Below are 12,970 nucleotides of genomic sequence, written 5' to 3'. Positions count from 1 at the left end.
TAGGGAGATGTTAACTGTGTATCATACAGTAGGGATGGGAAAGTGAAAGTGAGCTAAATCTTTTATATATATATATATATAGAAGTATAGTTGATTTACAATGTTGTGTTAGTTTCTGGGGGCAAGTATCAGGGAAAGCTTCCTGGAAGAGGCAATGTCCAAGAAGAATCTTGAAGGAAGAGAAAGAGGTGGGCAGTCCATGTGGCTGGGGATTTCAGGCAGAAGGAACAGCAGGAGGGGTGCTGAGCTGGACACAAGGGGATTAGGTGATAGCTGACACGGAGAGACCTTCGTCTGTGCCCAAACAGCTCTTGCTACAGCACCCCGTACAATCTACCTGCATAAAGGCATATTCATTGAGGTTTATGAAACGCCTCATCCCTTAACCCACCCATTCTGCCAAGTCAAAGTAGAATTAGCTAATCAGAGAACACTGAGGTTTATGTGGAAACCCCAATAACCAAAGGAGAAGTTAGGGGTCATCACTCCTAAACTTATTCTCCCTTATTGAAGAACATCAGGGAGAAATGTATCGATCACTGTGGTATCAGTTCACCAGTAATCAGCAGGTACATTTAAAAAACCAACCTACCTGCCTACCTCCCTACCTATCTACCTCAGTCTTTAGATAAACACTTAGAATTTTTATCATGTGAAATTCCTCCTAACTTCTTACTCTTCCTCATAATCAGGCCGTGCTGTAATGGTCCACGCTGCAGTTGTTGTTGTGTGTTTGCCTCTCTCTTTTTAAAGACAATCTCAGTTTTTAAATATAATTTAATTAATTTTGGATATAATTTAATTGTACCAATCCTAGGAACGCAGAGAAGCAGTACGGAGCATGCCAGCAGCCTGGAAACTAGGTTACCTGAGTTCCAGTTCTAGCTATGCAAATGGGAAAAATTCAAACTCTCAGAACCTCAGCTTTCTCATCTCTTAAATAGTTAAGAAGTGCACATGCCCTCATGGAGGTTCAAATAAGACACAAAGCAGCTGTGTGACTCTAGAAAAAGTACTTAATCTCTCTGTATTTCAGTTTCTGCATCTACAGAACGAAGGGGGCTGTACTCAGCGAGGCCCCCATGTGTCGTTTCCAGTTTGAAACATGTTTATATCTATGCAAAGATGCTTTCAAAACACATAAAGTATTGTTCAAATATATGATGCAGTAGAGACATATTATTAATTATTAAAAAACAGAAGAAAAGGGAGAACTCTATTTTTTTTTACAGTTTGATAAATTCCCACCATTTTTCAATTTATTATATGTTAGCATATATATGTTAGCATATTTTACAAGCACAGCCACCTGAAGTCATGGAAGTGAATGAAGTTTCCTGAAAAAAGCGTTCAGAATGAAAAGGGTAGTGGCCGAGGAGAGAAACAAATCAGCAAAAGAGACTGAGAAGGGCAGGCAAGAGAGGCAAAGGGGAGTCAGTAAGAGGCTGTGGTTATCAAGGAAGCCAACGCAAGACTGGGCTTCAACACAGAGAGAGTGTGCAGAGTTCAATGCTCGTGAGGGCCAAAGAGATGGTGACTGGAAAGGTACCCATGGAATTCAACAATGTGGAGGTTAGCTGGTACTCCAGCAAGGGCAATTCTGTAGAAGGCGGGGGAAGGGGACAGGAGTCATTAGATGGAGAGGTGAGTGACTGGAGGTCTGTGTGTGTAGAAAGTTCTCTTAAGAGGCTTTGCTGTGAAAGGGATTAGAGTCACATGAATTAGCATGATAGCAAATGAGATCTGTGGCGTCTAGAACAACACTAGAGCGTGTTTAAATACTGATGGGAAGGATCCAGAAAGGAGAGAGAACGAAGGAGACAAAGGATGGAGCAAAATGCCTGTGAAGGTGGGAGGAGAGACCGGCCTTTGATGGAGCGGGTGGGGTTCCTGGCACAGGACAGGCGGGCGGGCTTGTACATCTGAGCCTGGGAAGTTGGAGGACCTGCATTTTGGTCGCTTCTATTTTCTTTCAGAAGCACAAGACTGAAATATTGTCTGAGAATATGGGGGAGTGTAGCTTGAAGTTTGAAGAAAGTAGGGACTGTATGAGAGTCATGGAGATTAGGCTTAAAAGACTTTTTAAAAAAGTCAACAGAATTTTAAAATTTCCAAACACGTTCCTTTAAATAGAAGTTTTGTGGAATATAGCCATCTGCCTGGAGATGATTAAGTATGAGAGAGAGAGGCTGGTTGTGAAAAAAACGATAAGGAAGGTAGATTAATGAAATCCAAAGCTATAATTTGGACAAATTGCAGGTATCTGGACATGAGGAGTGTAATCCTGAAAATGACACCTTCTAGAAGTCGTTCCTAAATTTCCCAAACAAAAGCTGCTTTCATTTCCCTGGGCTCTCATTGCACTCTAGCCTTCTCCTTACTGTCCTTTGTGACACAACAGTCTTATTCACCCACGTGTGGCTTTCCCTCTTCCATTCTCTAGGCACCCTAAAGGCACCAGCCCATAGCCCATAGCTGAACCACATGGTGTGCCTTTCAATAAATGTTTGCAACCTTTGAAATAGTTGAGGAGGAAATATTATCTGATTTATACAGATTGGCCTCATACACATTGAGGTAGACTCTCAGGGCATAAAGTAAGCTATCTTTGTAAGAACAAAGGATTTCCAGAAACAGCAACCTATCAGCAAATGGGTGGGCCACGCTTGGGAGCAACATGCTCTTGAGGTGGGTGGCATCTCCACTCTGTTTCACAATTTCACGAGAGCCCCCGCGCAGTCTAGCAAAGGAAATGAAACAACTCCCTCCCCTTGCTCCTATTCTTTTTAGATACAAAAGACAGATAATTATCTAAAGTATTTCTCAATCTGAACAAAATGGCAAAGTGACCTTTTGGTCTGTGGTAGTCTACTCACGTCAGTGTTTGGAGCAAAAGCAAAGCAATGTGCAGGCTTAGGGAACGCTCACGAGGGCCAACTTTCGCTCTCCCACACATTACACAGACCATAAATAAAGATAAATAGTTTAACAGGCAGCCAGACCTGAAGGGCTCTGAGTCACCCCGAGGGAGTGATAAAATTCTCCTGCTGGTACACTTACACAAACCAAGATGCAATGAATTTTGTTTTGTTTTGTTTGTTTGTTTTTGTTCTGTTTTGTTTTGTTTGCGGTACATGGGCTTCTAACTGCTGTGGCCTCCCCCGTTGCGGAGCACAGGCTCCGGACGCGCAGGCTCAGCGGCCATGGCTCACGGGCCCAGCCGCTCCGCGGCATGTGGGATCTTCCCGGACCGGGGCACGAACCCGTGTCCCCTGCATCGGCGGGCGGACTCTCAACCACTGCGCCACCAGGGAAGCCCTGCAATGAATTTTTTTAGGATATTCCCTTTGCTCAGTAAACCTGAAAGTTCGAAACCTGAAAGATGGCTAGACTAAGAGGGAAAATAAATCAATCTGGCAAAAACAGTAATCATTCAAAGTGTTGGTAGATTAACTGAAACATATAGGAGAACCAATTTAGTGATTTAAAAATCATACGCTTGCTAGTGAAAAATCTCCATTTCTAGCTTTTGGGCCTAGTTTTAAACACACTGGATGAGTTTTATCTAGTGACCGGGCTACTTAACGCTAAAACTGGAGCTTCTGTCCCATATCTGGTTTGTTTATATTGAAAACAGCAGGGAGAATAAATTTCAAAGTCGGAGGCTTCTTACCGATTTAGCTTTTGTTTGGCGGCAATTATCACCAGATAATAAGTCAAGCCAGTGGATTATTCTGGTGATGATGAAACGTTAGATTACTTTTGGAAAGTGATATTTCCAGTTTATTGAAGTAAAGTATCCAAACAATTGTTTTATTCTGCTTAAAAAAAAAACAAACCCACAATAACAGAGGACAAGATAAACAAAAACAGGTTAGAGGGAAACAGGGAATCAGTCTGAGAAGTTCTCCTATCCAGTCCTGATTTCTGATAACCACCAGGTTTATCGACGACACGCTTACACAGAACAGCACACTTTCTGTTCCAAAGAATCCTTGTTTTCTTCTTCCAAGATATATATGTATATTGTAAAAAAATCTTCAAGTACCTACTTGGATGAAGACAAACAAGAAGAGCAGGGGAGTTACGCTGTTTGTGGGCAAGAACTGGATAAAAGGGTTGGAGGCATTTTCTGGGGCAAGGAGTGTACTAGGATAAGCACTTCGAGTAAGAGTAACAGTTCTTTCAGAGAAAAGGTAACCTTAAGTATTAATAAAACAAAACAAATTACAGCTAAAAGATTAACTCTATAAAGAATAATTTGTTTTCAAAGCACTTAGAGATCACTGGTTTTGAGAAAAATTACAGTGCTAGTCTAAGTCAGATAGATTATTTCACTTTGCAATCGCTTTAGAAATTTGATGTCTGGGGGACCTGCTCAGTTAGGGTCATGTACAGCAGGCCAAGTTCGTTTGGAATTCTAAATCTTCTTAGGTGTCCTGGCTCAGCTTTTCTGTAAAGTGTTATAACATGTATTTACCAGGGAGGAGCCATTTCTGCTGTGGTGTCGATGATTAGTTTTAAGGTGGCTGCTATGTTCCTCCTATTTATTAAAAGAAAGCAATTTCCGTCAATCTTGGGAGATTCTGACCATGAGAATAACGTCTCCCATGGCAACCCCAAGATCTCAGGTAGCGAGCTAGCCATGCTAACTGGAATTCATACTGTGTGGTGTTCTACAATGCATTATGGGTTTATAATGCAAAGAAGACTTTTATTAAAAAACAGTAAGTGGGGGGGCTTCCCTGGTGGCGCAGCGGTTGAGAGTCCGCCTGCCGATGCAGGCAACACGAGTTCGTGCCCCAGTCCGGGAGGATCCCACATGCCGCGGAGCGGCTGGGCCCGTGAGCCATGGCCGCTGAGCCTGTGCGTCCGGAGCCCGTGCTTCGCAACGGGAGAGGCCACAACAGTGAGAGGCCCGCGTACTGTAAAAAAAAAAAAACCCACAAAAAACAACAAAAAAAACAGTAAGTGGGAAGAGTGGGAAAACCCTCTCCTGGTATGCAAATGTTTTATATGATCATATATTCTGAATTTATATTTCCAAAATATCAGAGGGATCCTACAAAACTGCATTCTACATAAAATAAGACAAATAGAAATGAAATGACTAATAACCAGTTTATCGTATGTCCTGCTGGGCTGGGACAGTCCCTCTTAATGCCTGTTGTCCCAATGTAATTATTAATAGCACCCCTTTCAGTCTTATACATGGAATTATATGATCATCCTATATTAACCAAGCAGGTAGATAGAACCCAACCCTTTGGAGGAGTTTATTATGCCATTTTGCGTATTGAGTTAAACTGTTTCTGGGCAGCAATTGCCTCAGGCAATACTGGGTTATACACATCTCACCATCTGACAGAAGGTTCCGTACATGTTTGTTTATATTTGTCTATAAAGATCTGTTTGTTCCAAGCCCATACTAACAAGTTTTTGAGAGCAGAATTTTTTAAAATTTTGAAATAAAAAAATTGGAAACTTGAATATTGTCTGCACAATTCACCAATAAATTTTCTGGTATCTGTTTCTTACAAGTCTTTATGAAAACTTACAGCCTAATAGACACATTTCAGCTTTTTCAGGTACTTCTATAGGCCCCAGGCTAAGGTGGTCCTGCCAGCTATGGCCTTAGCCCCAAATCCCACTCAGTCTCAAGCCTGTCCCGCCGCTGGTCCCACTCTCTCCGCACTTCGTCTTATCTGATCCCTTGCCTTTTCCCTTGGGAACAAGCCCCTACCTTGGATCCCTCTTCTGGCAACCAGGTCCCAATATGCTTCCCTATCGAGTGCATCTCTGTTCTGGTTCCCTGCCTTGTCCTTTCTCTGGAGCTTCAAGGATCCCTTTGCCTGATCCGGAACCTCTTCTACCTGGACTCCCAGCCGCTGTCAGCCATCACACTCCTGATTCTCTATTTTGCTTGTGTTCCTGACAGTAAGGACAGACATTCAGGACTTCTCATCTTTGAACAGCATCCAGTAAGATGCCTGGCGCACAGGAGATTCTCAACAGGCAGTTGAGTGATGAATGATCGCAAAGCTTCCTTCTCATTGCCTGGAGCTGGGTTTCCTTCCAAGTGCCACTTCCACCTGGCTCTTTCCATTGTTAACAGGGTTCAGGGAGCTAAGGGTCATGTATATGGCTTTGGGATGAGTTAACACAGGCACAGAGTTTAAAGAATCCAGGGGCCTGGGTAGTTGGTGTGTCCCTAAATGGGGCAGCTGCCTGGGGCTGTACAGGGTGAGCCTACGTTGAGGCCATGTGACTGGGGCTGAAATTCCCACTGTGCTCCCATCACCGGCGCTAGGCTCTGGGGTGAGCAGCCTGGAGGGAGTGGCTGTTTTTTCCTAACTGGCTTATCCAGAGAGGGCCCTTTGGCAATCCGTCCTCCCCCCAGGAGAGCCTTTCTCTAGTTCTGCATGGTGGCCCATGTGCTGGAAGAGGCCCTAGCGGGATGATCGCTCCCACAAGGAAATGTTTTAGTGAGTTTGGGTAAGTGCAGCTCTTAAGGAAAAGCCCTTGTGACGGAGTGAATCTGCTATCTCCTTTCTTGTTTCCTATTATACGTAAAACCGAATAATTCTGCTTGGAAGTTCATACAGACAGACGTCATCAGAATCTGAAGATAAGAACTTTAGCATGGGAGCTGACTAGCTCGGATGTTTTGTATTGTGCTATTATATTACAGCATTTTTCCCCCAGGGAAGTGAGGTGAATGTTGTTAGTTTTGGGAGAATCCTTGGAAGGCTCTTTCAGAGGATTTCCTCATTATCAGCCTTCAATCTACAAGTGATACTTAGGTATGTTGCACGTGAAGAAAACAGTGTGTCGGGACTTCCCTGGCGGTCCAGGGGTTAAGACTCAAGGGGCATGGGTTCGATCCCTGGTCAAGGAGTGTAGGGGGCGGTCTGCCTTGTCTATAGGCACTTCTCTTGGATGATCGAATATATATTTTGTTCAGTCTTAACAGAGACCTGTATTCCTGCTATCGAAAATGTCCTCTAACGTAGTGGCTAAGTGCACAGACACTGGAACCAGTTGGCTTGGATTCAGATCCTGGCTCTTGACACTTATTAGCTGCATAAGGTACCCCATCTATTCAATGAGGATAATAATGGTACCTACGTCATAGGGATGCTGTGGGGTTAAAAAGAGTTAAGACACATCCTCACCGAGAACTGTGCCTGGCCGCACTAAGTGCTGTATGTGTTAGCTATTATTACTATTGTTTTATTTTCTGAGTGTGAAAAAGGTACTGGTTAGTACAAAACATTCATTTTTCAGTAGAGATGTACCAGGTATATATCAGATTAATATCAGCATTGGGAAAAAGTAACTCAGGATTTTAATCAAGGATATTTTCTGAAATTTAGGCTGAATGAGAATTCTACACTCAAATAACACTCCATTTTCTTATAATAACTCTTACAATAACACTTATGTCCCATTCTTATACTAACGCTCATGATTTGCTGTTCATTCACGACCTCACACAGGAAGTCCAATGGTACTGCAAGTATTACAAATCCCAAACTGATGTTCCTAACGTTATGCTCTCTCTGCCCAGAATGCTGCAGCCCCTTTATGGCTCTGGCAGCTGGAATGAGAACTTGATGACTTCTGAGCTCTTGAAAACACGTTTGCTCTGAGTTGCAAAAGATGTGGCATGAAGGAGACTCAAAACATTTCTAGCCGTACGGCAGCTCCAAGTGATCTGAGAGAGATGGGTACCTTAAAAGATGAGAATAAAATATGCCAAGGAAAAGGCAGTTCATTGCCTAAAAATTCCAACTTAGGCTTTGCTCTTCAATTACTTTTACTGTTCACTTGTTAAAGTGATATTCATCTGGAAGAAGAAAGGCATTTCCAAGAATGCAAAGAAGAAAACGTGTACTATTTTTTTCTTTCTTTAAAGCGTCTGAAAGAATGTTCCTGATTTATATGTGTAGAGTTGAACAATGGAACCTAATCTTGCTGCTGAGAGGAATTCATTCATTCATTCACTCAATGTATACTGATGATGAGTGTCTCCCATGTGCCTGTTCCAGGCATTGGGGAGAGACTGTGAACAACACATTCATGACCCCGGCCCTACAATCCAGGTACTTCATATATATTGTTTCTAATACTCACAATTCTCCATATTAGGCATGGTTATTTCTACTTCACAGGCCAGAAATCCAAGGCCTAGAGAAGTTAAGCCACTTATTGTCACACAGCAATTAACTGGTGGTGCTAGGATTCAAATCCCAGTCTATCTCATTCCAAAAGCCAGGTCTATTAGATTCTTTTTTATTCTATCATCACATGGTCTTTAAATAATACGTGTGTTCTTCAGAGTTACAGAATTCAATGTTTTATAAAGCGTATCATGGTTTAAGAAAGTGAGGAATATTTCTGAAAAACAATCACTTTTTCCTTCTTAATATATGTCAGATTTATAGAAAGTAATGAATACCAGTTATTTGGACATTGGTTCAAAGGGCTAGCATCTCTTCCAGAAGGTTAGTAAAATATAGTATTTATATATGGTCTGAATCAGTTTTATACCAGCTAATCTTGAACAAGACCTGCAGACTCAAGGCCTGCTCTGTGATACAAAGCTGACAGTGTCACTTACTGGCCATGGGACATTAGGTATCGCCATATTACACAATGAGATTCTGTTTCTTCATCTGTCAAATGGGGATATCATCGCCTGTCACATGGAGCGCTACAAAGAGTAAATGGAGGACAGTATAGAAGGCTTAACAGTGATGGGCAGGCTTCAGTCCCTTCCCTCTGTCCCACATACGACACACCAGCTTCTCTAACCGTAGTAAAGCATATCTCTGTTTAGCATTTACAGACCAAAAATACCTCTGATGGAAATGTCCTAGAGCATGAAGATTACTGCCTTTGATGCCCTGCTAGTGGTACAAGCTAGGATGTAAATGAGGAATAGAAGCTTTCAGGATACATTTTTCTCGTTTTTCTGGGTGACTCAGGTATAGGGTGACTGAAGAAGGGTTTGAATAGATAATCCCTAAACCTCAAGTAATCTTTCACTTATGCAAATTAGGTAAGGATATATAACCACACGAACACATAGAGTGTATCTACAGACTAATAAGATTGAAAAAAAAGCAAGCATATGTGTTCATTCAAAAGACTGTTATTGGGACTTCCCTGGTGGTGCAGTGGTTGGGAGTCTGCCTGCCGATGCAGGGGACACGGGTTCGTGCCCCGGTCTGGGAGGATCCCGCATGCCGCGGAGCGGCTGGGCCCGTGAGCCATGGCCGCTGAGCCTGCGCGTCCGGAGCCTGTGCTCCGCAGCGGGAGAGGCCACAGCAATGAGAGGCCCGCATACCGCAAAAAAAAAAAAAAAAAAAAGACTGTTATTTGAAATTGTCCTCCTGAAAGTGCATGTATTTATTTCATTCATTCAATTAACAAATGTTTACTGGGTGTCCAGTAAGTTCAGAGCACTGTGCCAGCACTGGGCATATGGTGATGAAAAAAAAAGCAATGTTTTGGGCTTCCCTGGTGGCGCAGTGGTTGAGAGTCCGCCTGCCGATGCAGGGGACGCGGGTTCGTGCCCCGGTCTGGGAAGATCCCACATGCCGTGAGCCATGGCCGCTGAGCCTGCGCGGCCGCAGCCTGTGCTCTGCAACGGGAGAGGCCACAACAGTGAGAGGCCCGCGTACCGCAAAAAAAAAAAAAAAAAAGAGCAATTTTTCCTCCTTTCAAAATCAGTTTTGAAGTCACACATGGAATTAGTCACATTTTCTGTTGATAAATAAATATCACTAAGAAACTCTAGATAGGAATGGCCTTAGTCTGAGTTTATCATAAAACTAGTTCTGGATCCCACCAACCAGGAGGAAACATTAAGTGATGCATGTCTTAGAGAATCTACACAGGTTAGCAGAGGAGCTCTTTACTAACACAATAGAAAAGTGTGCCTCTGGACTCTGTCTGTAGCCCCAAGTAGAGTGTCTCAGATTTCCTGAGCCTGATTGCTGTTAATTATGATGATAAAAAAAGATTCCCTTTTTTTTAGCCTTGGAAAAAAATCCTACCCAAGTAATTTTTCTGAAGCTTGAGATTACATTATTTATGTCGTTCAGGTTTTAAAAATATTTCTGATTTTTTTTCTGCCAATAACCAAGCCCTTTCCCTCTTGGAGAACAATCTTGATTTCTGAAACAGTTCTTCCCTTGACATTACTGGGTGGGGTGGGGGGAGGTTGGGGGGGCATTATTTCCCCTGAAAAGTAAACAAGGGAATAAAAACAAGGTGACTCAAAGGATGAGGAAGTATGTTTTTCTAGAGAACAAAAGATCCTTTCACAGTATGTCAAAGACTTAACCGTGAACTTTCCTGAATGTAAACACTGTTCAAATGGCAAAAGGAATTTCATCTATGTCTATAAAAGGTCCTGCACAATAGTTCTTGCTTGAAGCTACATTTGGTAGGCAGTAAAATAATCTTTTTCTTCAAATACTTTGCATACAGACCTACAAAAACTTTTTTTTATCGTCTCAGGAGTGATACAATTATAATTACTTTCATAATAGCAATAATAACACACAGATCAGAGTACTGCTAAAAGCAAGTCATGTCATAAATTACGAGTGACATCAATTATGCCTAGAGACTTCAGGAATAAAGAAATGCTTTATGAGAAAGTATAAAATGTTAGGCTGATGCTTTCCATTTAGCATAAGAGTTTAAAAGTTACAGGGCACTGGAGTTTAAAAACAGATTTTTAAAAAATTGAAGTATAGTTGATTTACAATGTTATGTTAGTTTCAGGTGTACAGCACAGTGCTTCAGTTACACACACACACATCTATTCTTTTTTTTTTTTTTTTTTTTTTTTTGCTGTACGCGGGCCTCTCACTGTTGTGGCCCCTCCCATTGCGGAGCACAGCCTCCGGACACGCAGGCTTAGAGGCCATGGCTCACGGGCCCAGCCGCTCCGCGGCATGTGGGATCTTCCCGGACCGGGGTACGAACCCGTGTCCCCTGCATCGGCAGGCGGACTCTCAACCACCGCGCCACCAGGGAAGCCCCCACATCTACTCTTTTTCACATTATTTTCCCTTATAGGTTATTACAAAATATTGAGTATACTACCCTCTGCTATACAGTAGTAAAAACAGATTTTGTTATGATCATAGAAGACTATTAATATTTGAAACTGACAGGAATTATGAGATGTCAGTTAGCTAAAACATTAAATTTTTCCTACTTTAAAGTCTTATTCTTTATAAACCTAGTTATAATAAATTTAAAATTGATGCTGGTAATTATGTTTGTAATATTTAATAGAGTTATATGCTATAACCAAATTATATAATTATTATGAAATGCCAGAGATCTTTCCTTTCCCAGCTGCAGATTTTGCAGACATCCTATGATTACCATCATCAGCCCAAATCCCACTGCAGCCAGCTGCTAGGGTTCTTTCTCCCATCACTATGGAAGGATCGCACAATTTCTAGGATATGATCTATAAGGAGTACAACTCAGGGTCAGAGGATGTTGAGATTTCCTTTTGGGTTTTCTGTTTTCAAATGATGAATATAAAATGAGAATGAGATGTTCTCCAGGACCCCGCGGGGTGTGGGGAGAGAGTGGAGGCAGTGGCAGGGCTAGTGTGCCTCAGAGATCAGCATCTGTGTGACATTCCTCTGTACTTCCACTTCCACGGATCTGGGCAATGTTGGTTCTTTCCCGTATCATGGAAGGAATGTGTCATTTGGTCAAACTGAAAAAGGAGCTTCTTGCTTCCCCAGAGTTTCTGCAAGAGTGGAGGGCACCGAGCAGCTCCTGAAGGATTTATCCCATGTGGAGGAAAGGGGGTATAACACTGAGAGAGGGTGATGGCATCTCCTAGAGGCCACGCCTGGCTGGAATGGGTCCAGCGCTTCTCCTGGGGAAGGAGCATGAGATTCCACATTCCTGGAGGGGACTGAGGTGGGCAGAGGAATCATAAGGTTCATGCTGTAAAACTAGTAAGAAAGAATGATTCCCCCAGTTCCCTCTTCCTCAGTTCTCCTTTCCTAAGGAAAGGAAGAGTCCTAAAAATATAGAACAGCCTTTTCAACTTCTGCCATGAAGTAAACGTATAATCTCAGATAAGTCACTTAATCTTTCTGGGACTCAGTTTACTCATCGGGATTGCCTTGCGATCTCTGAGGTACCTAAAGGTATTAACGATACCAAACATTTACCGAGCGCTAATATTTGCCACATGCTGAAATATGCATGGAATCATATATTAATACTTGTCCTACGCATGGGTTATCTCATTTATCTTTACAGCTCCCCTTTCAAGTATTATCATTTCCATTTAATGTGAAGAGACAGAGGCTTGGAGACGGAGAGTGAGTTGTTCATAGTCACAAAGCTAGTACGGAGTGGAGCCAGGATACAAAGGCTAGTCTGTCCAGTTTTAGAGTTGGTTCTTTTATGAGTTATGCCAGATTTCCTCCATTCTGTGATTCTCACCATAATAAACAGGTGTGAGTCATTTGTTAAAAAAGAGGAACCATTAGTTTGGGGCCGGAAGAGTGAACTGGATATAATCCACAGCTTTGCTCCTTGTAGGAGAGGAAGTTTGGCTCCTTCCTCCAGCCTTTGTCTGTTATATCTCCCTTCCTAGCATCTGGCACGGAGGAATTGCCAATCTGACTTGGCAAAGGTCACCCACTGGGCTACATTTTCCAAGTGTGCCGTCATTGTGCAGTAAATGTGTAATGGGCTCCCTGGTAGTTCCCACTTTGGTGAAGTGAGCTGACCAGTTTATGACTTATGTCCTTTAGGGAAATCCAGCTGGTCTGTTTCTTTCTGCTCTACCTCTCCTGTGCCTGAACCTGAGAGGGGAGTTAAGGCTGGGGCTTCTGCAAATATGGCTTAGAGTCTAAGGGAAGGAAGCAAGAAGACCTGCTTCAGCTGCCAGGCCCAGGTCTTGCTTTCT

The 12,970-nt window shown here is 42.6% G+C and overlaps 1 protein-coding gene across 3 annotated transcripts in view; it reads right to left on the bottom strand.

Moving 5' to 3' along the window:
• Positions 1-12,970, bottom strand: part of VWA8 (von Willebrand factor A domain containing 8) — a 366,706-nt gene that overhangs the window by 60,646 nt on the left and 293,090 nt on the right. Inside the window, exon 38 of one of the 3 annotated variants that reach the window (XM_060128728.1) lies at positions 3,819-4,048. The exons of the other annotated variants lie outside the window; for them this stretch is intronic. Coding sequence (XP_059984711.1) covers positions 3,959-4,048 — 90 coding nt within the window. The 3' untranslated portion in view covers positions 3,819-3,958. Of the gene's footprint in view, positions 1-3,818; positions 4,049-12,970 lie in introns of those variants that run through there. 3 annotated transcript variants of the gene reach the window in all.

The sequence above is a fragment of the Lagenorhynchus albirostris genome, chromosome 18, assembly GCF_949774975.1.
Source record: "Lagenorhynchus albirostris chromosome 18, mLagAlb1.1, whole genome shotgun sequence".
NCBI classification, from domain to species: Eukaryota; Metazoa; Chordata; class Mammalia; order Artiodactyla; family Delphinidae; genus Lagenorhynchus; species Lagenorhynchus albirostris.
This window is presented reverse-complemented; position numbering and strand designations above follow the sequence as displayed.